General features: G+C 40.8%; 1 protein-coding gene and 1 pseudogene across 1 annotated transcript; both read left to right on the top strand.

Moving 5' to 3' along the window:
* The first annotated feature begins 1493 nt into the window (after window positions 1-1493).
* Window positions 1494-2134, top strand: LOC147444015 (uncharacterized). Its single transcript, XM_086528057.1, has 3 exons — window positions 1494-1790; window positions 1884-1985; window positions 2087-2134. Exons 1-3 carry the CDS (start codon window positions 1494-1496, stop codon window positions 2132-2134), a joined length of 447 nt encoding a protein of 148 aa, XP_086384183.1.
* A 3350-nt stretch (window positions 2135-5484) lies between these two features.
* Window positions 5485-6167, top strand: LOC147444014 (elongation factor 2 pseudogene; annotated as a pseudogene).
* Window positions 6168-27394: the final 21227 nt, after the last annotated feature.

The raw sequence follows: 27394 nt of genomic DNA, 5'->3' as shown, positions 1-27394 counted from the left end.
TCACAGCGGCATCAATGGAGGAGATCGGAGAAGATGCTCAGTCAGAAACCGTTGAGGTGGTGCCAGACAATCATCAAGCTGCTACTCTCTATGGGGTGCATGCAGAGGATCTACAAAATGAAACGAAGGACATCTGTTTAAACGGAGAGTTCTATATAGATATAGGAAGTTATGCTGAGCTTTGCGAGGATGAGAGAGAGACCTCTTAAAACCAAAAAATATTGTATTTGAACAATCTAGCTCCGTTTTATAATGTATATTATATTCACGTGGCTTTTTGTCCATTTCTGTCTATATGTGTTATTGTATTTAATGGTCATTGCATCATTGCTTCATTGTATTTAATGATCTTTGTGTCCACTCCAGGTACGTATGCTCTAAGTATGTTCTCACAAGCAAGGACGACGAGCACTGTGCTCCGAGTGGGATGGAGACTGAAGATGCAATCGCAAAGCTAGTTTGCTCAATATAGATGCTGCTCGTCCCACCACTAGATCTAGCTGATCGGTTGAAAGAGACACTAAGAAGCACTACTACTACTTCTCAACGTCTCTTTCACCCGATCAATTAGATTTAGTGATGGAGCAAGCAAATTCTATGAGCAGACCTTCGTGATGTAGCTTCAGTCTCCATCGCACTCGAAGCGCAGTGCTTTTACAAATTCACAAAAATTCAAAAAAATATCTCTACACAAATATCCCTCCCCGTTTATGAGTCCTCTCTCTCTCTCTCTCTCTCTCTCTCTCTCTCTCTCTCTCTACTTGTACATGTTTTCTTCTCCATTCATTCAATATTAAGTTTAAATGTTTGTGTGTTTAATGCAGGTATGGATGATGAGCAGTTTCTTTCTTCTTTGTCACCCAAGTAGAGATAATGAAACGTGGAGCGTCATCGCTCTGGTGCACCATCTACTCCAGCCATGTCTCCCTCTGTTTCGGAGCATTCAACACGCTCTGAAGCTTCGGTGTCTATGAGACGATCTTCACACTCGTCTAGGCACCGGCGCTCTAGTGGTGGAGGTGGCGGTTGTTGTGGGGATGCTTCCACCGATGCCTCGACACCACCTTGTATTCGACGAGGCTCTTTACCCTCCTCTTCTTTGCCCACCCCAACACCAGTCACGGAATTGCCATCTACATCTGGTTTTGCGCGGCTGACGGCTGTTCCTAGTGGCTACACACCACTAGCTACTCCTCCAGGAGTCACTCCAGTCGACACTCCTCGCTTCGAGGCCCAGACTCCAGTGGAGACACCTGACGTCTGTAACCCCCGTTGACACGCCGCTAGATACTCCTGCCTAAACACCCAAGTTCATGCGTCACCGGCGAGAGAGCTTGCCTTACTCCGTCGACTTCAGTGGTAGCATCATCTTGGATGATGAAGGCAAGTAGGTGATCTCGCGCATGCGCGGTCTTTTCTCTGAGGTGTTTAGACACTACATACTAAACACCTGGAGTGAAGTACCAAGTGATTTAAAAGATAGAGTCATCAGCATGCTTCATGATGAGATTCCCATTCCAACACAGTATGACGGCTTCAATGAAGACCTGATAAGGGTTCGAATGTGTGAATACTGTAAGCACAAGTGTTCTAAAGTGAAAAAATCAATCAAGCATGGGTGGAATAGACCAGATTGGGTGGCCAAAGAAGATTGGAAGAATGCGAAGAAAGCAGCACGCGAGAATCTCGACAAGTGGAAGCAACAAAAGGAGGCAACCAGAGCGCGACTAGAGGCAGGGAGCTCGCACCACTTGGGGAGCGGCGAGTGGACATCATTTGAGGCCGATTTTGTAAGTGTTTTCGCATTGCTCTTTAGGTTTGATAGTTTAGGGTTTAGGCGTTTTTAAATTCTAACATAATGGATTCTTTGTATGTTTTGATAGTGGTCGATGATCGGACGTGACCCCACAACGTACGAGCGCAAGTATGTAGGAAGGAAGGGCTTAAACGCCCTAATGGACATTATGAGTTCTCGTGGCAGCATTGTTAGTATTAGGGTTTACTCTTTTTTATTTTTTGTATTGTTTTATAAACGTCGCTATATGTTTATACTTACAGAAATCTATCTTATTGTTTTTTTTTGCAGAATCCGATAGATACGCCGCTTGGATGCGATGAGACGACGTCATTCTAGCCATAGCTAGATAGCATTAGTTTCTTTTTGTCATAGCATATGTATCATGAGACGACTTTTATACGTCTTTTTGAAAACCATGTATATTTTTTCAATAATGACAATGGTGTTGTAACTATTACATTTGCATATTTTAACAATCAAGTGATTTTGCCTATGGTGTGTACAATTGTCATTGATTTACTTTCATCAATTTACTTTTGTAATTTTTGTATCTTTATTCTGCAAACAATACTATGGATGATGGAGTTAATGGTTATATTGTCTTGTGGGTGACCACTTTGGGTCTATATTTAAGCTTGCACTTTTTTTCAAAGGTAAATCAAGTAATGGAACATTCAATATGGTTGATGAATGCCCTGCCACCAAAAAGGAATTCTCTCGAGCGTTGTTATGACCGTCGCTATATAAGACTCTGCAGCATCCCTATAAACGTCGCTATAGATGGCCTATGATCGTCGCTATGATGGTCGCTATAGGCGTCTCTATATAGCGACGAAAATAGTGACGCATATAGCAGCCATTATAGCGACACTCATAGCAACGTTCCCATATCGACGCTGTTAGCGACGGTCTTAGCGACGCCGGGGAGTATAAAAACTCGATGTATTTTTGTCGCTAACAGCGTCACAAGTGCACACAACCTCTTGTAGTGGCATTGTCTTTTAATTGGTTGCCCCACCCCAGCAACCATTCTCACGAGCCAATCAAGGCAACATGCACGGTGTGGAGTCACCCCACAGAGGCACAGAGAGAGAGAGAGAGAGAGAGAGAGAGAGAGAGAGAGAGAGAGAGAGAGAGAGAGAGAGAGAGAGAGAGAGAGAGAGAGAGAGAGAGAGAGAGAGAGAGAGAGAGAGAGAGAGAGATGGATCTGTTGGGGTTTCTTGATTCCATGGACCTCGAGCACCCTTCACACTACAGAATGGGATGAATAGCATCAGAGGCTTGAATGAACTTAACCCACTGGTGTCAACACAAATCTTCCTTGGGACATGCGTGGGCGTGGTAGGCTAGCCCATGAAGAGACCCTCTTGGAGGCAAGAGTCGTGCAGATCATCATCACAGGCAACCTGCAAACTTTGAAGCCCAACTCCGGCGGCTTTGTTGTTGGTGGTGACCACCATATCTCTATTGCTTTCCACAATGACTTGACTTTTGATACCATGTCTTGAAGTGGTGCAGCTACATCCTCATGTACGATGAGGATGATAATGGCTATGTCCCAGAGTATGTGTGTGGGAACTTATTCCAACCCTTCCCCATAAACATTAATGGGCTTAAATGGGATGAATAGCATCAGAGGCTTGAATGAACTTAACCCACTGGTGTCAACACAAAGCTTCCTTGGGACATGCGTGGGCGTGGTAGGCTAGCCCATGAAGAGACCCTCTTGGAGGCAAGAGTCGTGCAGATCATCATCACAGGAAACCTGCAAACTTTGAAGCCCAACTCCGGCGGCTTTGTTGTTGGTGGTGACCACCATATCTCTATTGCTTTCCACAATGACTTGACTTTTGATACCATGTCTTGAAGTGGTGCAGCTACATCCTCATGTACGATGAGGATGATAATGGCTATGTCCCAGAGTATGTGTGTGGGAACTTATTCCAACCCTTCCCCACAAACAACAATGGGCTTTCAAATATTGTGAACGGTCTTTGGTGCAATCATGAGCAATGAGAAGAAGAATCCATTGTTCACTGGACTAGAACAAAGTAAGTAGCATCTCGATTCAATTCATTTTGCATCAAAATGAGATGTTGCAACAAGGTTAGGATCAGAAAGGACTGGGTTGTTTGAGCGGATGAACAGAGAGGGCATCTCTCCAAATGCTATCATGAACACTGGAATGCATTGATTGAGGGATATTCCCAACTTGGGCAAGGCCAAGACGCTCAGGGATATTTTTGGTGGATGCGAAGCAAGGGTGTCTCTCTAGATGCAATCACATACGCTTGCATTTTGAAGGCAAGGGTCAAGGTCAAGAGATGCATAGAGAGGGCATCTCTCCAAATGCAATCATGTACATGTGCACCTTGAAGGCATCTAGCATTACACAATATACTGATATTGACAAAAGAGTTCATGATGATATTGTCAGGGGTGGTTGAAAGAAAACGCCCTACTTGGAACTACTTTAGTCAACATGTATGCCAAATGTGGTGCACTTCATAAAGCACGTTACTCAATATGTATGTCAAGTTCGGTGCAGTCCTTGACGAGCTTCCTATCTGCAATGTTGGCTCATGGAGTGCATTGATTGCATGATATGTCCAGTAGGGTTAGGGTCATGAAGCTCTAGGCTATTTTCAGCGGATGCACAAAGAGGGCATCTCTCCAAGTGCAATCACGTACACTTGCACCTTGAAGGCATGTGGCATCACACAAGATGTTGATATGGGCAAAAGAATGCCCAATAATATTGTTAGTGAGGGGTTGTTAAAAGAAAACATCATTCTTCGCACTGCCTTGGTCGACATATATGCCAAATGTGGTGCACTTAAAAAAGCATGTTAGTAAGTATGTATTCCAAGTTTCGTGCAGTCCTTGACAAGCTTCATGCCCACAATGTTGCCTTATGGAGTGCATTGATTGCAGGATATGTCCAACGGTGTGAGGGTTAGGAAGCTTTGGGTTGTTCTGAGCATATCCAAAGAGAGGGCATCTCTCCAAATGCAATCACGTACACTTGCACATTGACAACATGTGAAATTACACAAGATGTTGATATGGGCAAAATAATTCACGATGTTATTTTTATTTAGGAGTTATTGAAGGAAAACGTCATGCTTGGTGCTTCCTTGGTCAAGATATACACTAGATGTTGCAATGATTATATAAGACTTATGTTCACATGGGCTATGTTGGCATAGAGAAATAGATTCATGAGGAGACCATTATGGGGGTTCTTGGGGTTCTATGTGTGCGCATGAGTGATCTTGAGAAAAAGTATAGGATTGGTGATTCCAAACCAATGGTAAGAGCGAGCGAGACCCACTGTAGGCGGGTCATGTGAGCTCGTGCAAATACAGTCTTCAAAAAAAGGGGGAGCAGGAGCCCTCCCATCATCCGTGCATGTGGATGATAGGGGGGACTCCAGCCCCCCCTTTTTTTAGAGTTTATCAAACTCAATCTACACTGAAGTTCGGCTGAATGAGAAGAAAGAGAGAGGGGGGGGGGGGGGGGGGGGGGGGGGGGGGGGGGTTGAGGACATCGCCATCACTAAGATATATGTTGCCAAGTAAAAACACAAGGAGAAAGACAAGGGTCGATTCTAGCTTTTGACAAGGGTTGAATCTTTGCCACTCTCACAAATGAGAAAGAAGTTGATACCTATCCCATTAGGGGCCATGAAGTTCTCTGTCTCGTCTATCATGTATGTTGCTGTCCAATGTAAATTTGCCTCTGACCTTCCAAATCCTGTTGAAAATTTCAAACACCTTGCAAAGTTTGATCGTATGGTGGTTTGCACAATTGAAGAGTCATGCAAACACATCAACACTCGAGCTGCAGGAGAGCTTCATCTTGAGATTTGTTTTGAAGGACTTGCAGGAATACTTTATGGGGGGTGCTAAAATTGTGGTTTTAGATCCTGTCGTGTCATTCAGGGAGACTGTACTTGAAAAATCCAATCATACAATTATGAGTAAGTCTCCTAACAAGAACAATCGATTGTACTATAGTCAAGCCATATAGGAGAGGGACTTTCAGAGGCAATAGATGAAGGGCGCATTGATCCTAGACTAGATGATGCAAAGGCTCGCAGTAAGATTCTCTTAGAGGAGTTTCGATGGGATAAGGACTTGGCTAAGAAAATTTTGTGCTTTGGTCCAAATTTGGTTGTTGACATGCGTAAAGGAGTGTAGTACTTGAATGGAATCAAGGATTTTGTGTTGTTGTTGCCTTCCAGTGGGACACGTAGGAGGGTGCCCTTGTCGAGGACAACATGAGGGGTATACCTTTTTAGGTATGTGATGTCTTCCGTGCTAATTCCATCCATAGAGGAGGTGGTTAGGTTATCCCTATAGCGTGATGTGAATTTAGTTAGATGGCAATAAGTCTTACCATCTAAAACCAAACACTTGCCTTCAACTGCCTCTTCAAACTCTTTGAAGTCTTCTGACAAAAAGTCCTTCAAATAGTCTAGCATAACTCCAAGATCAGACAAAGGGTTGAATATTGCATATGCTTTGGTGTACACTTCCATGTCACCACCATCCATGACAGCAACCAAGAGCTTCTCACTTGGACTCTCCTCTAAAATCTCTTTGCGACCTTCGTTCATGGTTTGGTTGAAAAAAAATTCAAATCGAAGAAGCTAGACCAAAACGGAGAGGGTAAAGCCAAAGAACCCAAACGGCGCGATAGAAGCCCTAGGCACAATCTGTGGCCTTCGTCTATTGCATCGTGCCTGTCGACAAGGACGTACCAAAAGAAGCCCGACGTAGCGAGAGAGGCCCGTTACAGAATTTGCAAAGGCTTACAATCGCGTCGTGTGGGACCAAAGTGATGGAGTGGAGAGAGAAGCCCGAATGAAGAGATAGAGGCCCGTTCCACAATTTGCAAAGCTTCCCCTCGCGTTGTGCAGGACGAAAGTGATGGAGTGGAGAGAGAAGCCCGAACGAAGCGATAGAGGCCCGTTCCAGAATTTGCAAAGGCTTACCCTCGCGTAATGCGGGACCAAAGTGATGGAGTTGAGAGAGAAGCCGTGGTAGAGTGGAGAGAGAAGTGAAGCAGAGCTTGATGTTAAAATTACAAGATTCTCGTGTCGTGCGGCACCAATAAAAGTACAACACCACAGAAAGACGAGATCAAGCTGTATATAAGGAGGTCAAAACTTACCGTTATGGACACGTGTCATCCATGCACACGTGCCATGTGGCATGATTCCAATAGTCATTGTATGGACGGTCGGTTGTATAAAACGCTCGAGTCACGTGCTCATTTTTCACCTTTCCCCAAACCACACATTCGTGTCGTTTTGTACCTCAAGCATCCTCCGGTATCTCTTCTTCATCGACCCGCACACCCCCTTTCTGCCCAATTTTTTGCACTTCCAGAGTGCGTCTTAGCGCATCCTATAGTGCCTCTTATCCCTATCCCGTACGACACAATAGGGAGTTCTTCTAGATTGTGGGTGTCCCTCCTATCGTGTCATGCGGTGTCCTTTCATGTTTCCGGGCCAAGCGCTATCGAACTCAGCATCTTCACATACGACACGATAGCCAGATGTTCTAGACTATGGGTGGCACCCTATCATGTTGGTGTCTTTTCATGTTTTTGTGCCACACGCTACCGAGCTCAGCATCTTCACATATGATGCAACAACGAGATGTTCTAGATAGTGGGTGGCCCCCCTATCGTATCGTGCGGTGTCTTTTCATGTTTCCGTGCCACCTGACAGCGAGCTCATCATCTGGATAGCGAGCTCTTCAAGGATTTGGTGATCCATCCGCAGAATGAAAGGAGTCCCCAATAAATAGTGCTTCCACTAGTCTAAGGCATTAGAGCTGCGAGGAGTTCCTTTTCATATATGCCTAGAGCTTTCTCAAGAGGGTCGAGCCTTCAACTTTCATAGGCTATGGCGTGCCCTTCGTGGAGCAAAACAACTCTAAGGCAATCACCACAAGCGTCACATTGGACCTCAAATGGATTTGAGAGATTTGGCAGTGTAAGCACAAGTTGAGAGATAAGCTTTTTGAAAGCATTGTTCTCCTTGGCAGACCATGTATACCTAAATGTTTTCTTTGATAGGTCATGTAATGGTCCTGCTATTAGTGAGAACTTTTTTATGAAGTGTCTATAGTAAGCACACATACCTATAAATCTTCTTAGTTCATGAAGATTCCTTGGATTAGGCCATCCTTTTATTACCTCTAGCTTTGATGGATCCATTTGGATGCCATCTTGAGAGATAACATGACCTAAATATTGAATCTCTTGTAAGAAAAAATCACTTTTTCTTTTATTAACTTAAAGTTTATTCTCTCGTAAGACTTGAAATATTACATGGAGATGTTGCTTGTGTTCATCGAATGAATTAGAGTAGATGATAATATCATCAAAGAACACTCCAATAAAGGTTCGGTTGAGGCTTGAATAGCTTCTCCATCAAGCGGTTGAATGAGATTGGTGCATTGGCCAAACCAAAAGGCATGACAATGTATTCGTAAAGACCACACATAGTGCAAAATACGGTCTTTACAATGTCTTGATCAACTATCCTTATTTGATGGTAGCCACTTTTTAGGTCAATTCTACTAAAGTAGGTCAACCCCTGTAGCTTATTAAATATGTCTTCTACCCATGGAACAGGAAACCTATTTTTTATAGTGATCCTATTTAGTGCTCTATAGTCGACACACATACGATATGTGTCGTCTTTCTTTTGCACTAATAGCACGGTTGAACAAAATGGAGATGAGCTAGGCCTAACCGTGTCCTTCTCAACTAACTCATGCAATTACTGCATAATCTCCTCTTGTTGAGCTTAAGAAACTCATATAAGGAGTTTTATTAGGCGGTGAACTTCTTGGAAGAAGTTCAATTGCATGGTCATCATTGCCTCGTTTAGGAGGTAGCTCACAAGGGATGTCGTCAATAAAAACATATTGGAATCCCTTGAGAAAATTGGATAACTCTAATTCTTTGTGTTTGTTTATATTTTCTTTTGCTAAAGCATTAGGTTCGTTTTGATAAATCTTCAACCAAAATCATGTACACAAAACTAGAGCTTTTTATTGACTAATTAAAAGCTTGCCTATGTACAATGGGTATGGTGTTACCCAACTCCTTAGCATCTATGTACATATCTTTTTTCCTGAAGCTAAAGTAGATTTTCCTTTCATGGAATTTAACATTGGTAGCCATGCGATCAAACCATGGTGCCCCTAGGATTACATCCTCGTGCTTGAGAGGAGAGATAAAGAAGCCCTCTTTGTCCACATAGCTTTGGACATGGAGCCTCGATTTCCTGATTAAGGGAGTGATTGAAGCTTCTTGCCCCTTGAAAGCACCATCGCATTAGGAAAAGTTTGGACTCAAAAATGGGCCTTGTAAGAATTGTTGATGCGGCATAGCTTTCAAAAAGTGGGGATCGGTAAATTTTTTGCAAATAAGATCCAAACTTGCCGGAGGTTGGATATTTAGAATCTACTCTTCAAATGCTATGTATTGATATATAGCATGCATGTATCGGACATTGCCTTTATGTAGATCTAGAAAAAGGTGATTTTAGATTACCGTAACGGTAACAAAACCTGGCTGATTGAAAAAAAATGGCATAACTTTCATAGAAGTCATCCAAACCTTTTGGACCTTGGCTCTTTAGAATCCATTTTTTAAGAACTTTCCAATGATAGGTCATATCATGGGGTTCTAAGCAATATTTAGAGGGGTCTACCTAGTTGCTTTCTTTTGTACAACTTTGATGATGTGGCACTCTTAAAAGGCCCAAAAATGAGTTCAATTTTCCTAATGGCGGGTAGGACATCTCCCATCTCATAGACTTGGATGCCTAGCTTGGTGTCCAACTCTGTGAATATGAAATTGTGAGTAGAATCAGGGTCAAAGAGAATAAAAGCATCATTTTCTCTTACCTTTTCCCAAGCATGGCATAGAGGAGATCCTTTGTGGTGAGCTTCCTCTTCTTGGATTTCAACCAAGGTAGTTCTAGGAGGCTCATGGAGGGTGTTCTTTTGGGGGAAAGCACGATACGCATGCCCTTGCTCGCCACATTTGAAACAACGGTTATCCTTGCATTAAAGCTCAGGGTCTTCAGGAGAGAGTTTGTTTTTGCCTTTGTAAACTTCCTTCTCCTTAGCTTTGTTGTTATTGGAATTGCCCTTAGGAGACTTTTGGACATTGTCCTTCCCCTTAGGCTCATTGGAACCCTTGTTTTTTGTGGGCTTAAGATTTCCCTTAGTCCCTATTTGGAAAATGATTTGTGAAGCCACCAAGGTATGGTGTATGACCGCAGATATGGTGCGTGGCCTTTGGGAGTTGACATACTCCGACAAATCTTCAGTTAAGCCCGCACAAAATTGTTGTTTTTTCTCTCCAAAATCCATCTTTTTGAAGACAGTGGCTTTGAGATGTAAGTCCCAAAACTTGTCTACATATTTGTGCTCATGGATTTGTAGGGAGAGAGCTTCAAGCTTCGCCATTCAGTGAGTACTTTGTCTTTGGCATCGGTGGCCAAAAATTGCTTCATGATGGAAGCTCTTAAAGTTTTCCATGTTTGTGGGGCTTCACCGTTTTCCCGTAGGCTCGACCACCATTGCCTGGCGGACTTTTGAAAATTATTAGCTACATGGTGTAGCTTAGAGGACTCCATGAAGCCCTCGTCTCCAAACGCCGCATCAAATTGTTGGATGAAAGCCAATACTTTGCCCGTAGCACCAAAGGTGCCATTGTAATTAAGGAAAGAGATGTTCTTTCCTCCCTCTTTGAACCTCTTCAGCTTGGATGACCTCTTCCACGCGGCATATATAGGATTTCCTATGGCCTCTTCTTTTTGGTGGTTCAAAAGTTGCACCATCGCTTTCTTTAAAAGATGAAGAATTTGAGGAAGATGGAGAAGAGGGTGACCTCTTTCTTGCCTGGTTCCTCTTTGTCTGCACCATCACTTTCTTCATAAGAGGAAGAAGATGGAGAAGAGGGTGACCTCTTTCTTGCATTTTTCTTCTCTTGTTTTTTATCATCGCTCTTTGAATTATGGTGCGGAGAGGTGTGTGATGGTCTTCTCCATTTAGGAGGTGATGGAGAGCTTTTTGATTGCCGTCTTCGTGGAGCCATCTCCACCAAGGTGGCAGGTGACTCATTTCCTTCTCGTTCTTTTGGTGGGGGCTCTTGATTTCTCCTTTGGGAAGAAGATGCTTCATCAATAAGTAAATTTTTGAGCCCTTCACATGGATCGTCTTCTGGTTCCCGAATCAGAGAGAGGCCTTTTTTGGAAGTCTCACAAGGAGGCTTCCTAGGTACTCTCTCTTCTTGGTGGGGAGTTTGGAGAATCCCATGAGCACAAAGCTACCATTGCACTTCACTTTGGAGGGATGGATTGCCCATGGCTTGTTGAATCCTAGAAACAAGGTAATTAACAAGCATAGGGGCATCATTAGTAGCATGCTCATTAGCAAAATCAAAGCTATCAACATTAATTTCGCTCTCTTTACTATTGTAAGCCATTCTAACAACTTTTATGTATAAACTTTATTAGGTTTACTTTGGCACTTCAAGCCCTAGTTGCTACTCCTATTTACCCCTTTAGAAAATCACTCGAGCTACTGTACCCGTGGCTTGAATATCATTAATTGCAAGGAATAGAAGAGAGGGTCTTTCAACACCAAAATAGTATTTTCTCCTATCAAGCTTCTAATAGCTCAATAGTGGTTAAGCCATAGGCAAGCCCCATAGGACTCCACTATTAAGACCATAGCTCTCGACGATGATGCCCTGTTATCTTCATGAAAGCACGTGCACTACCGTGATTCAAAAAAATCCCTATTCTACTTACTCGTTTGCAATTAATAATACCAAACATTTATAGCTAGCTTGAGGACCTCCCTTCTTGAGCAAGAAAAGGGAAACCTTGTGCTCTGATACCAATTTAACATTTAATGGCCTAGTAACTTGTGTGTAGAGGAAAATAGCATAGACATAGTGAGCATTTCATTAGGATAGATTCCTAATGAGCATAGCAAGAGTGCTTGGATGGAGAGAGCAACAAAAATCATAACACCTAGCTAGATAGGCATGAAAAATAGTTTAAGAGCGAGAGAAATTTAGCTATTGACAACACTTGAGGACCAGATTTACATGGAGCCGGTCCCCCCTCCAAAATGCTTTATATTATAGGTTCCCCATCAAAGGAGACGTTTTACAATACAATACTTTGTGTTCCTTCAATAACTTGTTGGTGCAATGAAGATGGAGGCTTCAAGCACCATGCACACACTTATAAAACAGAACATCAATTCCCTCACGGTCTTAAACCCAAGACCTCACACACCGATGGTGAGACCTAGCGGGGTATGAGAGTAGATTGAGAGGAAGGAGTAGTCTTACGAGAAAGAAGTATATCTCCTCACCTAATCACTCATAATAGCTTATCATATCTTAGTAATTAGCATGGTAGAGGAGATGATCATTCATTGGAGCTTGGCTCTTGGATCTGCATCACAAAGCCAAGAGTTGTTGGTGTAGTCCTCCCATCTCACAAGCTTGGAGTTGGTGATGAGCTATCCATCAAAGCTTGAGAATGAGAGAGAGTCTTATTTGCTTCACACATGAGATTGTATGAGTCTATGTGTGATAATTCCTTGACAAAATCAGCCCCCCCTCTCTCTTGGTCGACCCCTCATGCTTTTTACTCATGCTGACACACCATTGGACCCTGCAAAGCCTAGCCAATGATAATTAAGAATCATAAGTGATAGCCTTGTGACATGTGTCCCCTTTTCCCCTTTTGTGACAGATTTAGGTAATTAGTTAATGCAATTAAACTCTCATTGGACCCCTTAGTCTTTTGGTCAATAGGAATCAGGCAAGTCATTGGCCTGCTGAATGCTCATTGGACCCCTTGGGAGATTGGCCAATAGTCCTCTAGAGAGCTTAATTTTTATTGTTTCTTTTATTAATTGTTTTTAAATGAATGAAACTTGATTTACTGTAGCCTAATTCTCATTGGTCCACCTCTATGGCCATCCAATACGATTTGAATGCACCTTGTGGTGGGCAATTGGGCTAGGGAGCTGACATGTGTCCACTATGCCCTTTGTGTAAAGGGGCTTGCATGAGTTTGTGTGTGTGTGTGTGTGTGTGTGTGTGTGTGTGTGTGTGTTTCTCTCTTATCCCCTACTAAAAGAGCTCGCCCCCTCCTCTTTGGGAGTCTTTGAAGACTTTTTGCACACTACAAAGCATCCAATTTTGCTAAGGAATGACCATTGGACTTAACCTTTCAATTTTGGAACCTTATCATTTTGGAAGTCTTAATGGGTTGAACCTTAGGTATTTGAAGCCCATTGCTTGCACTTTTCTCTTCTGCAGATGGTCCCCCTTTTGATCCCTTTTTTCCCTCCTTCGGATCCCTACTGTGACCAGTCTTCTAGCCTTACCAATAATCTAGCTTTTTCTCCCTTGGTAATTCTACATATTAAACGATCACTTTAACATGAGAAAATCATTTAGGAGAATTAGATATTAGTTATTATGACATTTTTTTTGAACGTTAAGGCCCTTCTATGCTTGTCAGCAGTAGATTTTTTCCTTTGTTGAGAGATGGATATTGCCCCCTTAATCTTTTGAAAAGATTTTTGTAGATCACGGCTATACTCATCGGTAGAAAACATCTTCCCATGTTCTTTAAGTAGCAAGGGACTTTTAGGTCTTCCCTCAATGATTTCAAAAGTGATTTTCCAGTAGAAGTATGTATAGTATTATTGTACGCATACTCTACAAGAGGTAAGTACTTTTCCCATTGTGAGGATTGATCTACTTCTATAACATAACTCTTTAGTAGATCTCGTGAGTATCATAAGATTCACTATCTAACTTTGGCCATCCCGTTTGTGGGTAATAGGCCAAAAAGAAATTCAATTTTGTACCTAGATTTTCAAAGAGGCCTTTCTAGAAATTACTGGTCATTCCAGGATCTCTATCTGACACGATAGATGTTGGCAATCCATTGTGTTTGAAAACTTGAGATATGAAGAGAGTTGCCATTTGGTGTGCCTTTTAATAGTATTTTTGACAGGAATAAAGTGTGCTTGCTTGCTAAACTTGTCAAGACAATTGTTCATATTCCCGTTGCCGTGCTTTTGGACATTGTGCTAAAAGCATGGTTAGCTTTTGGTGGTCTCCCAATTTCGCTTCAATTTTTCAATAAAACTTGACTAATTGGACGTATTTTGCAACTAGTGCGATCGTTATTAAACTATGTTGCACCGTGATGTCCCGACATAATTATGAATTTCCTATATTGCCTTGACGTTTTTCGAGGATGCTCTTTATAAAAATAATTCTCTTAAATGTTTCATTTCATCCTGTTTTTCTCCGGTTGGTCATTTTTAAATCCGACGGTGACCAAAAATAATATTTTTATATTTAGGGTATTCCCAAAAGCACGTTGCTTTTCAAAAACGCCAAAAAAATGAACAGCTAAAAATATCGTGAAAAAAAAGAGGAAAATTTTCTAATATGGAACCACAAGCTCCCCTTGTCCATCAAAACAAGAAAGCGGCTCTCTTTTGAGTAAAATGCACTAGAAATCATGAAAAGCTAAAAGTAGCACGAAAAGCATCCAGGAAGCAATCTTTAACAAAATTGAACCATATCTTCCTTGGGACTCACAGACTAAGAATTGGGCCTTGATTTTTGCAAAAAAAACACCAAAAAGCACAAAAAGCTTCAAAACTAAACTAAACATGTGTTTGACCTATGGAAACATGGAAATAATTTTTCTTTTCACTTTAGAACTTTATAACACTACCAAATAAGCATTCTAAACCAAAATTTTATGAAACACACATTAAATTTATTTTTCTTAGTTTCAAAAGGAGGATATTAAATATAGGAGCTTTTCATTTAGAGCTTTCTCTACAAAGTTAGAGCTTTTTGTGGGTAGAAAAATCAGATGTAACCTTTTGCACATACTAAGGTATATAGCTTTTGAACTAGGATAAAGTGCATAGTAAAAAAATTGCGCTCTACATGTTTGTGACACAATTAAGGGCCATAGTAATACAACATAGATTTGATTTTAAAAAAACTAACCATATCAACGTCAATATATTGATACTACAATGTCATATATGTAGTATTTATAAGAAAGATCATCACAAAGTCTATGTTTATGATCCACAAGAATTTTAGTACAAAGTCTACTCTAGCACAACGAGTTTTTATCTTGTTCGCATTATAAGTCAATTAGAGAGAATATGAGAGAGAGAGAGAGAGAGAGAGAGAGAGAGAGAGAGAGAGAGAGAGAGCGCAAAGTGAAATATTTAAGTTTCTTGCATGGGATAGTTGAAGTCTACCCTGGCAACAAGTCTTTATCTTGTTTTCTCTACAAGCAACTAGAGAGAATATGAGAGAGAGAGAGAGAGAGAGAGAGAGAGAACAAAGTGAAATATTTGAATTTTTTGTATGAGGAAAATTGAAGTCTACTCTAGTAATGAGTCTTTATCTTGTTCATGCTATAAGCAATTAAAGAGAATAAGAGAGACCCCCCCCCCCCCCCCCCCCCCCCCCCCCCCCACCCCCACACACACACACACACAAACACACATGATGATTATTGAATAGGCATTTGCTTGCATTACCCTAAACCCCAATACGAACAAGAAGAACAAGATAATGACATGAGAAAACAACATTTTTCCCATAATTGAACAACATATAGATTGAGCCTCGATTTTCAAATCAAGGCACCATGATTGTGGGTGAAAAAACCCTTGTGGGGACAAGGGAAAAACCCACAATCTCCATATGTTGCTCGCTGTTGTGTTAAAAGAATACTATCTCAAACAATACATAGAGTCAAGTCACAAAAATAATTTTCCACCAATGGAAGTAGCTATCTACTAGTTTTTCTCCTCAGGAGGAGGACCACAAATTTTCTTCTCTAAACACTCATAGAAGACAAAGAAATCACCCTCTAACATTAAACAGTGACGTATCTCCTTTGTGCAAGCAAGCCCCAAACCACCACACCCAGCAAAGATGTCCATAACATGGTCGTCCTCATATGTGAATGTTTCTAGCAGCCAACTGTGTCAAACATAATAATCAAAGTTTGACGACAAGAGATTGCATAGAACTATCAAGATGTGTGTCCTGATTCACAAAAGTTCATGGCTAGAAAGTTACCTGTAAAAAGTCTCAGTACGCTCTACTCTCCCTCGAATCAAATCTTCAGTTAAACTTGTATAATCATTACATGAACGAGGAGGAGACTCTGTGAGGTAGCTTCTTGAGGCCGGAAATAACTCAGGAGAAACATCCTCCCCAGCCTTTCTATCATAATGAGGTCTAATGCTTTGATCTTTCGATAAAATAGACCAAGAGTGAGATCCATCACCTATGAAAGGAGAGAACAAATCACTTAAAAAGAAGAACTCTAAATTCATACGCAAGCTTCACATAGAGAAGGCGACCTCACCTGCTCACCAGTCTCTAGGTGTAAATATCCCCCATCACACATCAAAGTCCACGAGCGATGGAGCTGCAAACTAAATCTATTAGCTTGCATGACAAGATCTCCCAAATGTTGTGCAAGAGACAAAGTCACCAAGAAACCCTCGTCTGCCAAGTGAACATCAGCAATTTCCATGACACCAGTCGCCAAGGCAGTGGAAAAGTGGTTCCACTCAGGAACAACTTTTACATTACCTACACACTCAAGTTAAAATGAAAAATTACATCATAACATATATGCATTCTATAACAACCACAAAGCCTCCCAAATGACATAAAAAAAGTTCACCTATAGTGTGATTGTGAATACCATCAACTAACATGGACGTAGGGAAGTCTGCAAAGATCAATCTTGCCACATATTGTGTAACAAGAATTGATTTGAAGTGTTTTAGCAATAAAAATTTTTTTCTTAGGAAGTTTTGACCGTTTTAAAGTTGGTCCACTGTGTAGAAGGATGTGTGGATTGTTTTCGTCCAATAAAATTTTTTGATCCGGAAGGCACTTTCTGGGTCATTTTTGAAGGTGTTAACGTGGGATTTGGAAAAGTGATGTATGAAGCGATTGAAGCCTTTGTTATAAGGAACAACTTTGGTTCTCTAAGTCTTTAGATATTTTGATGTTTTGATGCTCGTTGAGGGCCAAAGATTAAGAAAAAAGTGAGATTTGCTGTTTTTGCATCGTTTTTGTAGAAAATGCTATTTTGCAGGTTGATTTTTAGCAAATCAGAGCAGGCTATGGAAATTTTCCATCACATAGTTGTCAAAGAGCGCAGCGAGAGCAACAAGATTGTGTGCGACGGACTTGGGCTGTTTTGGCTTTGTTTGGGAGTTATGTTCAGTTGAAGACAGCTGAAAATTTTAGGACTAACCTTCAAAAATATAACCTTCACGGATCGCTTAGCGATCACGTTCTTATCTTATTCTCGCAGATATACTTGGTGCGAAAGTCGAGTTGACCGAACGCCAAAAAAAATAGAAAAGCGGCTATTTTGAGAGGTCGCATGCTTTTCGAGGAAAAGAAGGAAAAGAAAGACGGATGGTGCGTTTGGTGATCGTTCAAAGCAGATCTCCTCTTCTACGAGTGTGAGTGCGAGTGTGAGCATGCAAGCGGACTGAAGCTCGGGGGTGGTCGGGAGGTTCGAGCTCCGTACAATGGAGTGCGCCCATATTCAATTGCTCCTCTGTTGCTCCTCTGTTGTAGTTCACTTACGAGCATGAATCTCTTGCTCGCTCTTTGGGATAACACCTAGGGGATAATACTCCAACCACCATGGAAAGTGAGAGCACTCCCAAGGTGTAATACCCTTTTCCAAGAGTGTTGACGAGAACATAGTATTCTCATCCTCTTTATCTAACCATTCTTGCACATCCTCCGGCATAGACTCTATCATCCTCAGCCGCATACAATTCAATAGCCATCTAAATGAAAATTCAATATAAAAATGAAACAATAAAATACATCATCATGAAACAAAATTAGTATTCAAGAAATCCAATACCTGTACACAAGACGTTTGCTTGCATGCATCACTTCGGGTAAAGAGGCATGAGTATATGCCAATGAAACATGTGTCTTCCTAGATGCCTTAAAAAAGGCCTCAAATGTTTTTAACAAAGGGCCCTCCACCTCAAACTTAGCAATAATAATTGTAGCTTCACCAAACATTCCCTGCCAATAGGTCTCTTGCCTCATGTAGGCTCTAAGTTTCTTATAGTCTACAAAATGACCTCCCTTGGAGTCCTTAACTTTGGTCAAAATCATCATGTGAAGAAGTTCTTTGCGTCTATTGAATTACAATCGTTGATCCAAAAATTAATGTTACTAATTACATTGCACATGAAAATAATAAATCAAAGTTTAAGATGAAATAAAACATACCTCTCTATTGTGATCTTTGCGGCGCACAAGCTGTATAATTTATCACGAGTGATCCCTACCATTGTTTTGTCATGCCAATCCTTGTCAAATAGCATAGTAAAAAACTCTTCACCATGTGCAGGATTTGCAATAGAAAGGTACTTATATCCGCTATCTCTCATTTTTTCTTCTTCCTTCTTTAAAGCTTCATTCATCTTCTTTTTTAAATCCTCCCCAAGAAGACCTAAAGTTCTAAGCCTTCTCTTTTCATCAGCCAGAAAGAACTTCCATCTCCCCTTCAAAGCAAAACAATTATTTAACAATGTTTTTATGAGCCATTAGCAACACAACACAAACAACTCCATGACTGCACATATGCTTCCCATGCAGGAATTTAAGGTATATTTCAAACCATCACTCCCTCCATATCTTGCCACCTCTCCATAGGCTTCCCACATGGGAATTCAAGGCATATTTCAAGCCAAAATTCATCCATAACTTGCCACCTCTGCAAAGGCTTCCCACATGGGAATTCAAGGCATATTTCAAGCCAAAATTCATCCATAACTTGCCACCTCTGCAAAGGCTTCCCACATGGGAATTCAAGGCATATTTCAAGCCAAAATTCCATCCATAACTTGCCACCTCTGCAAAGGCTTCCCACATGGGAATTCAAGGCATATTTCAAGCCAAAATTCCATCCATAACTTTCCACCTCTGCAAAGGCTTTCCACATGGGAATTCAAGGAATATTTCAAGCCAAAATTCCATCCATAACTTGCCACCTCTACAAAGGCTTCCCACAAGGGAATTCAAGGCATATTTCAAGCCAAAATTACATCCATAACTTGCCACCTCTGCAAAGGCTTCCCACATGGGAATTCAAGGAATATTTCAAGCCAAAATTCCATCCAAAACTTTACACCTCTGCAAAGGCTTTCCACATGGGAATTCAAGGCATATTTCATGCCAAAATTCCATCCATAACTTGCCACCTCTGCAAAGGCTTCCCACATGAGAATTCAAGGCATATTTCATGCCAAAATTCCATCCATAACTTGCCACCTCTGCAAAGGCTTCCCACGTGGGAATTTAAGGCATATTTCAAGCCAGAATTCCATCCATAACTTGCCACCTCTGCAAAGGCTTCCCACGTGAGAATTTAGGGCATTATACAAATCGTAACCCAATCCATAACTTGAATAGACTTCCCACATGAAAATTAAAGGCTTATTTGAAAACATGGACTCATGCATAACTTGTAACCTTCAACTAAGGCACCTTCAAAGTAAAGTAGTTGAAGACATACTCATTCTCAAAGTACTTGCAATTTAATGTTTTTAAAGAAATGTATTTATTATCCCAAACAAGTTGAGCATCATGACATACGTTCCAAACAAGTTGAGCAATCAAAATGCATGGCGTTGAGTACCATGGCACAATCCCTTGGTTATGTCTTGCCTCCACTTTAAGCTCAACCTCCATCCAAGATCTCTGCTCACGAGTGAGATATTCCATTATGCTCGACTTGTTCGCTATACCAAACTTCTGAAACATAAATACTTCATGTGCCAAGTTGGGTGGAGTTGTAGCCCGCGAGATTCTAAAAGCAAGAGTTGATGGATAATCAAATGAAAAAGCACATTACAACCAGAGAATTGAACAACAATAATCCATATAATTCTTACTCGTTTGTTGTATCAAAACTCAAAATCAACTCTACTTCCTTCTTTTTATCTATCTCAATAAATTCACAACGAACTTGCACATGATATTTTTCATTCTCAGAGTGCTCTACAAAAGAAACATCATCCAAAATAAGTTTTCAAGTGCAACAATGTATATTCAAACTCAAACACAAGAGAAAATAAGCACTTGCCTTCTTCAATTCGTCGCATCCAAGTTTTTAACCTGTGGTTACCATCCCACACAAAAAATAGTTTGCCTCAAAGATCTACCCAATCACCCACAAGATTCTTTTCAAATTCTGCATTGAGTCTTTGCCATATTGGATCCCACTTCTCAATCGTATCTTCTATCAAATGTTTTGTTTCTCCATGTCGTCCTTTAAGTGAAACAATAAAAGAACCCATTGAAGAGACATAGCCAACCCTATCAAACGTGGATGTCAACCAAGGTGCATCTGAAATTGCACATCGAACAGCATCTGTAGCTATTAATCTACATAAGAGAACAAAAGGGGGTTCTGACTTTCTTTTGATATGAAATTGACTTATGACTTCATTCATCAACCCTAGAGACACATTCTCCCCAAAAACCCTGTCATGCTTTGAAAAGTTGTCTTCTTCATCCTGGTTATTGTTCTTTGTGTGAGTAGTTTGTGGAGTGGGAACAAAAGATGGACCAATAGTATTTGGAGTGATAGCAGTGCTATTAGAAGCTCCATCTATAGACGTGTCCAAGGACCACGCTTCATCATCAGCATACACACATTGATTTCTTCTTTTCACAGACTTCTTTGGCGGACTCATTGGTAGAATCCTTGAGGAACCATCCTCAAGTGTAACTTGCTTGCCTTGAACAATCCCAGACCGTAGAGTCATACCCCCTGAACATTTCGCTTCTCATTTTCTCATGGAGCATTTAGGATCCATGGTAAATATCGTAAATCTCTATAAAGAAAATAAATAACATAATCAAGACTTTGTTTACAATTACTAACTCTCTCTTAAAATACTATAAGTGCAAAAAAACCATAACAAATGTATAAATACCAAAAGAAAAAAGAAGAAGAAGAAAAGCTTGACCCTCTGCTAAAAAATGAACATAAGATAAGTACCTTAGATTTTTGCATAAATCAAGATAGTTTCAAGGCCATAGAGAAAACACCTTGGATTTTGCCATAAAAACTGCACATCAGAACCTGTCAAAACCAATAACCAACTAGCAACATGTCAAAACCAAAAATTAGCACCAAAATTTTCTCAGTGGAACATAGCAATACCTCACAAATCCTTAAAATTTGCATGGATGATGACTAGATGCATGCATACTATGGTTGAATTGTAAATGCAGGACAACTTCTTTGGCCTGATAGAATAGCATGTTATAGCTATAGCGGTTTTGATCATCGCAGATACAGCCTTTCACACGAGGCAGCATGAGTTTCATCATTAACCACATCGTTGGACAATCAAAGAAAAAGGAGAGCTTTGACAATAATGGCAAATTTGATGGTGGAAGGTCATGCATATCTCAGCAGGAAATAACTACCAATTGCTCTTTTGTTATGGCTGGAGGGACTACTCAAGCCATAGTCGTCAGCATGGATTCAGCAATGACTGCGTCGAGTCGGCGGCCCCATTCTTCAACACCAACATCTCATCCTGCACTCCTCCTTCGGCACTGGCACCGGCACCACACTCTCCCCCTCCTACTCGGAAGCCTGCAATTAAGGTGCCATTGTCAAACACATCCACAAACATCTTGATGCAGCATCCACCATCGTCCCCCAGGGCCAAAAAGACCTTGCACCAAAACACAGGGAGTGCAGTTCCCACCCCAGATCATGGCAGATCTAATGGAGCTAGTGCTTCCAAGCCCTTGATCTTAGATAATGATAAGCAAGCACATGCAAAGCCTCAATCGAGAAGGTCAGTCCATCAACATCAAAGCCGCATGGTTCGGAGCTACTCTGATCAGCGACTCTCGCAGCAAAATTTGAGCCCATAAGATGTCACGAATGTGACCTCTTCTCTTACAAATAGGCATGCACATGTATTGCAAAAGGCCCCCAGTGCAAGAAGCAGCCGTAGTAGTTCCATTGACGTTCTCTTGACCTCTTCTTCGTTGTCTGCAAACAAGCCCCAAATGCAAAGAACCCAGAGCTTAAGAAGCAGCAGAACCCCACCAGAGGAAAATATGGCTATGGTCCCATCAGCTTCCCCTCAGCATGCCCATGCTAGCTTATGTTTGTATGCACAAAATGTGGGTGAATGGCACCTTAACTTATGCAGCAGATCACACTGGACTTGGGAGAGTCGACACTCACACCCTATTATATACTTGAGAAAGCCACGACAGGGAACTCACGACAAGGAAATCTCTTGCGTTTGATGAGACAGCCACGACAAGCCCGAGTACAAGCACGCTATCTGTCCGTGTGCGCGGAAACGGAGAGCGTGCTTGCACCGGAGAGGGAAAAGACATGGATTCTGTGCTTCAGCAACAGTAAAGTCAAAAAATCTCTCCTCCATCTCTCCCTCCACGCCTTCTCCACACTCACTGAGCACGCTATCCGTCTGCCCATGCAGACGGATAGCGTGCTCAGTGAGTGGGGAGAAGGCGTGGAGGGAGAGATGGAGGAGGAGAGAAAAAATAAAGTCTACCTGGTCTACTCGCTGGTCTGCTCACGCCAATTTTTCACAGATGAGAAGCTTTCCAAAGTTAAATTTTGTTAGTAACTTTAGGGTTTTAAAACTTGAAGATCCTCTTGATTTTAGGGAAAATTACCAAAATACCCTTCTAATTTGTGGAAATTCCAAAAATACCCCTCAAATTTCAAAATTTCCCAAAATACGCTTGCTCACAATTTCCTATCTTTATTATTTTTTGACAATCGAGATCCGGTTTTTAGTGCTTAGCATGTAATTTATCACAAATTACCTCCCAAAAAAAGAGAGTTATGTCTAAAAATAATGAAGCAATTCATCTCCAAAGCGTAAATAACCGGCTCCAATTCTAGTTTTAGTTCTTGTATTGATAGTAGACAATCAGTCTTCTTATGAAAAGCTACAATTTTTCTAATTAATCTTTGGATAAATTTACTCTCACAACCAGGGGTATTTTGGGAATTTTGAAAAATTTGAAGGGTATTTTGGGATATTCCACAAATTAGAGGGGTATTTTGGTAATTTTCCATTAATTTTATTAGCAAACTTTAGATGGTCGAAAAAACCTAGGTTTTGTTAAATTTAGTGGATTTTTTTCGTAATCCCTACAAACTTATGCAAAAAAACCTCTTAGTTTTTGTGTTTATATTCTTGAACATAGTTATATTTTGTGGAATGATTTGCATGTGTAATGATTGCGAGTCTCTTTTACCTCGTAAATATATGGTTTTTACCTAACGTTATGATTGGAGAGAGGATAATAAATTATGATTATAGCCGTCGGTATTATTTATAAAACAACCATGAGAGGATATTAAATTATGATTGTAGCCGTCATCATTTATGATGTGGTAGTCACTGATTCTGTGAAGAAGATTTGTGCTCTCTTACTACGAAACAGCTTACATTAGTAAAAATATATGCATTCTCTTTTAACATTATGTTTTATATTTTGGTAAGAAATTTGTATTAGGTCTAGACAAGCAACTGTTGACTCACACTAGAGAAGTAAAGCTTCCACACAACAAACTCTTGCTCAGCAGATATTATCTTCAATGTCTTCTTACTCCAACCTACAAATTTACCTGTTTGAAAGCAATAGTTTACATCGGGCTGGAAAAAATGTATATCGAAACCCCTTCAGAGTGGGATATTGACAAAAATGAGCACTTTTTACTGGACTCTACTCTCTCTTCTGAGTATTTCATTGAACATTCTAGTGATATGCTCTATATTACAGATAGTGGCGAGAGTGACTTTGGTGCTAACCCAGGCATAACAAGCATCAACAACAGTCCATGTGCAAAAGAAGATTGTTTTGGGATAAACAATCCATCAATGCAAGAGGAAACAAAGCCTGTTGATAAAAAAACAAAGATTGGACTCCAGTGATGATGATGTGCATGACTTGACAAAAAAACTCCATTATCCCTTGGATTTTAGGTAGCAAAACATGTTTCAGACTACAACATCTGATAAACAATAGTAAGAAAATCAAACAGGTGACTGAACTTCCACAAGTTTATGATGGTGACATTTCCTTTGAGCTACCGCCGTTGAAAAAGGTTGTAAGAGGATGGAAGGGATGGAGCAAAAATTTGATGGTCATCTTTGGACTAGGCCGCATAAAACTAACATGTCCATAAATTGTACTGTTAGGCTTAGTTATTGCTTGGGCTCATTAGTTTGTCATAGAGTTCTTTGCCCGTTGTATTTGAAAAACACCAAGTTCAACATATCCTTCTTTCATGGTTACTTGGATAAGCAAGTAAGCAAAGGGCTTCTATGTGAAGACGAAAACCTACGTATCACTTGTCATTATTGCAAGAAAGTTGTTTTCTGTGAGAGTCCTTGTTCTTGTAAAGTGTACCACATTTTGCGCTCAGATCCAAAGATTACAAGAATGATGATTCACATAGGTCATCACTTGCATGAAGTTCAAGCAGGTACATCAAGAGCCACAATAGAGAGAATACGGGAGATGGTTGCAAGTGTCTTGAAGGTGGATAGAAGCAGTGGACCAAGAAGAGTCCAGATGATTATCGCCAGACAATTATTGGTTGATGCTATTGTTGGTTCAGATGAACTAAAAATGGGGGAGTCAGAGCTCTCAAATATATTGGAAGAAATGATTCCACTAGTTTAGAATCAAAGGTAAAACATTTGGCATTTAGATTTTTCACTGCAATAAGGTTATTTCAATTTTTGACTAGTTTTTAATATATTTAAGGTCATAGTTGTCATAAAAACTCATATCTAACCAACCCAAATGATTTTCTCATATTAAATTGATCACTTAATGTGGGAGAATACTCGGGAACAAGGGTTAAGATATAGACATGTGCTTATAGATCTATCTCAACACGGGGCCAATGGTAAAGGGGCCCAAATGAGAGATGGTCTATCAAAGAGCAAGGCTAACCAATGGAGCATAAGACCTTAGGGTTAGCTTCATTGAAAACCTCCAATAATGTGTATAAAAGTCCTTTGACCTTAGGTAAGCTAGGGTTGAGCTTGAGGCGGGAACCCGACCCAGCTCGAGGTGCTTGTCCTGCTTGTCATGCTTGATGACTAAGGAGCTTGAGGTGCTTGATGATTGAGGTGCTTGAGATGCTTGAGGTGCTTGATGATTGAGATTCTTGAGGTGCTTGACATGCTTGAGATGTTAGAGCTGTATTTGAGGCGAGAGCCCAGTCCAAGCTTAAAGTGCTTAAGGGCCAAGCTTGAATGGGAACTGGGCCTATACATGAGGGGTTGAGGTGTCAAAAAGTCAAAGATTCAATCCCTACAAGGAGGGGGCGAGCCCTACATGAGGGGGGATGAGAGAGAACACCCACACACTCACACAAGCCATGCATGGTACAAAGAAAGCAAAAGGGACACTTGTCAAGTTCCTCCTCATGTTGCCCTCATGGTGTGCCTGAAGCCTATTGGTTGGCCACCCAAGGGGTCCAATAATAATTTAGGACATTTAATTAATTGATTTATCATTTATCTAGCTCTCTCTCTCAAAGGGGAAAGGAGGACACTTGTCTCAAGGCTACCCTTGCTGCTTGTAATGCCTCCTTCTTGTGATTGGCTAGGCCTGGAGGGTTCCAATGAGCTCCAAGCATGATCTACAAGGGGGGGTCGACCCAAGAAAGCTAGGGGGTTGCTTAGGGGATATACTCACCCACACACACTCACAAACACTCTCATTGTTTGCTATGCAAAGTGCAAGAGCTCCCTCTCCTTCTCCAGCAAGTAGAGGTTGAGAGCCTACACCAACACTCTTGGATATGGAGTGCAAATCCAACCACGAGCCATGCTTCAATGCTTAATCTTTCCATATCCTTGCTATTAATTACTATGCTATTATGTATGCTAGCAACAAGATTTATGATAAGTGAGGAACTATTCTTTCTCCTACGAAATGTTTCTTCTTCCTCTTCCCTACCCTCATTCCCTGCTAGCTCTCTCCACCTTCGAAGGTGTTTGAGGTCTTGGGAATGAGGCTTGGGATAGTTAATTCTTTCTACAAAGTGCATGTTATGCTTATTGCAAGAAGGCTAATGGTTTATTGCAAGTAGATTAGTTACTTAATGCAAGTAGATTAATTGTATTGCAAGGTAGATTAATTGTTGCTTTAGGCACAAGTTGATGCATAAAAGTATACATCTTCATGCATTCAAATGATTTAGATAACACAAAGACTAATGATGTTCACAAGTTCTTCATTGTTTTCAAGCTAAGATTGATTGTTGATATTATGCAAAATCTTGGTGTATGAAGCTTCCATCTCCATACTGCCAAAGAGGTCTCAAGGAACACAAAGATTGTATTGTACGAAGTCTCTCTTAATGAGAGAATCTATAATACAAATGCCTTTTGGAGGGGGGACCGGCTCCACATAAATCCGGTCCTCAACTGCTGTCATATTCTCTAAACTCTCTCTCTCTCTCTCTTGCAAAAGTATTGCTCATGCCTAGTTACTTAAGTGTTATGATTAAATTGCTACTACCAATTAAGTTCACCCTCTATGCTCTCAAAGTTGCTCACTCTAATTCTCTTAATTCCGCTATTCTCTAAATTCATAGGCCATTTCCATTACATTGGTATCAGAGCACTTGGTTTCTCTTTTCTTGCTTAAGAAGAGAGGTCCTTAAGTAGCCTATAAATGGTTGATGTTGTTAATTATACTAGGGTAAGTGGAATTGGGATCTATTATCGAATTTGTTGAGCCCACTATGTGGGGGATGGTGCACACCTCGGGAGCTTTGGACTTAATAATGGAGTCTTAGACTTGCCTATGGCTTTACCATTATTGAGCCATAAGAAGTTCAAAAGGAGCTAGCCCTCAGCAACTCTGCTATGTTAGACCTACTCCTCTACTCCTCTACTCTCTATGTTAGAGGGTGAAAGCATGTTAACCTGTCACGCTTTTTGTGCTAGTTAGCAGTTTCAAGTTAGCACATCTTCAAAAAGTTGGGCGTCCGGTAATTTTTTTACAAATAATATCAAAATTTGTCGGAGGTTGTACATTTGGATTCCTTGTTTCAAGTTCGTTCTATTGATATATCATATGTCATCGATCTTGGAGATGTAGCTCAAGTTATTGTACTAGTTAGCATATGTCAAAATTGTGCTAGTTAGCATTGTCCGGGACATGAAAAAGCATGAGAGGTTAACATGATTTCACCCTAGACCTACTCCTCTACTCCTCTATGTTAGACCTACTCCTCTACTCTCTATAATTAACCACTTCGAGCCGTGGGTGTAGATACTTAAGAGCCAATTTTCAAAGGCTAAGAGGAGTAGCAACTAAGGTTTTGAATTGCCAAAGCATACATTAGCTACATACATAAAGTTTGTTAAC

Source organism: Adiantum capillus-veneris, chromosome 13, assembly GCF_014529385.1.
Source record: "Adiantum capillus-veneris isolate H3 chromosome 13, ASM1452938v2, whole genome shotgun sequence".
In the NCBI taxonomy this organism is placed as follows: Eukaryota; Viridiplantae; Streptophyta; class Polypodiopsida; order Polypodiales; family Pteridaceae; genus Adiantum; species Adiantum capillus-veneris.
Note: the sequence above shows the minus strand (reverse complement) of the source record. Positions and strands in the feature narration are given on the sequence as shown.

Bases quoted from the DNA above. Each gene is read 5' to 3' on its own strand.
- LOC147444015 (XM_086528057.1), top strand. From the start codon at position 1,494: ATGCTTCATGATGAGATTCCCATTCCAACACAGTATGACGGCTTCAAT. The intron at 1,791-1,883 runs GTAAGTGTTTTC...ATGTTTTGATAG, and splicing joins CATCATTTGAGGCCGATTTT to TGGTCGATGATCGGACGTGA. The intron at 1,986-2,086 runs GTTAGTATTAGG...TTTTTTTTGCAG, and splicing joins TGAGTTCTCGTGGCAGCATT to AATCCGATAGATACGCCGCT.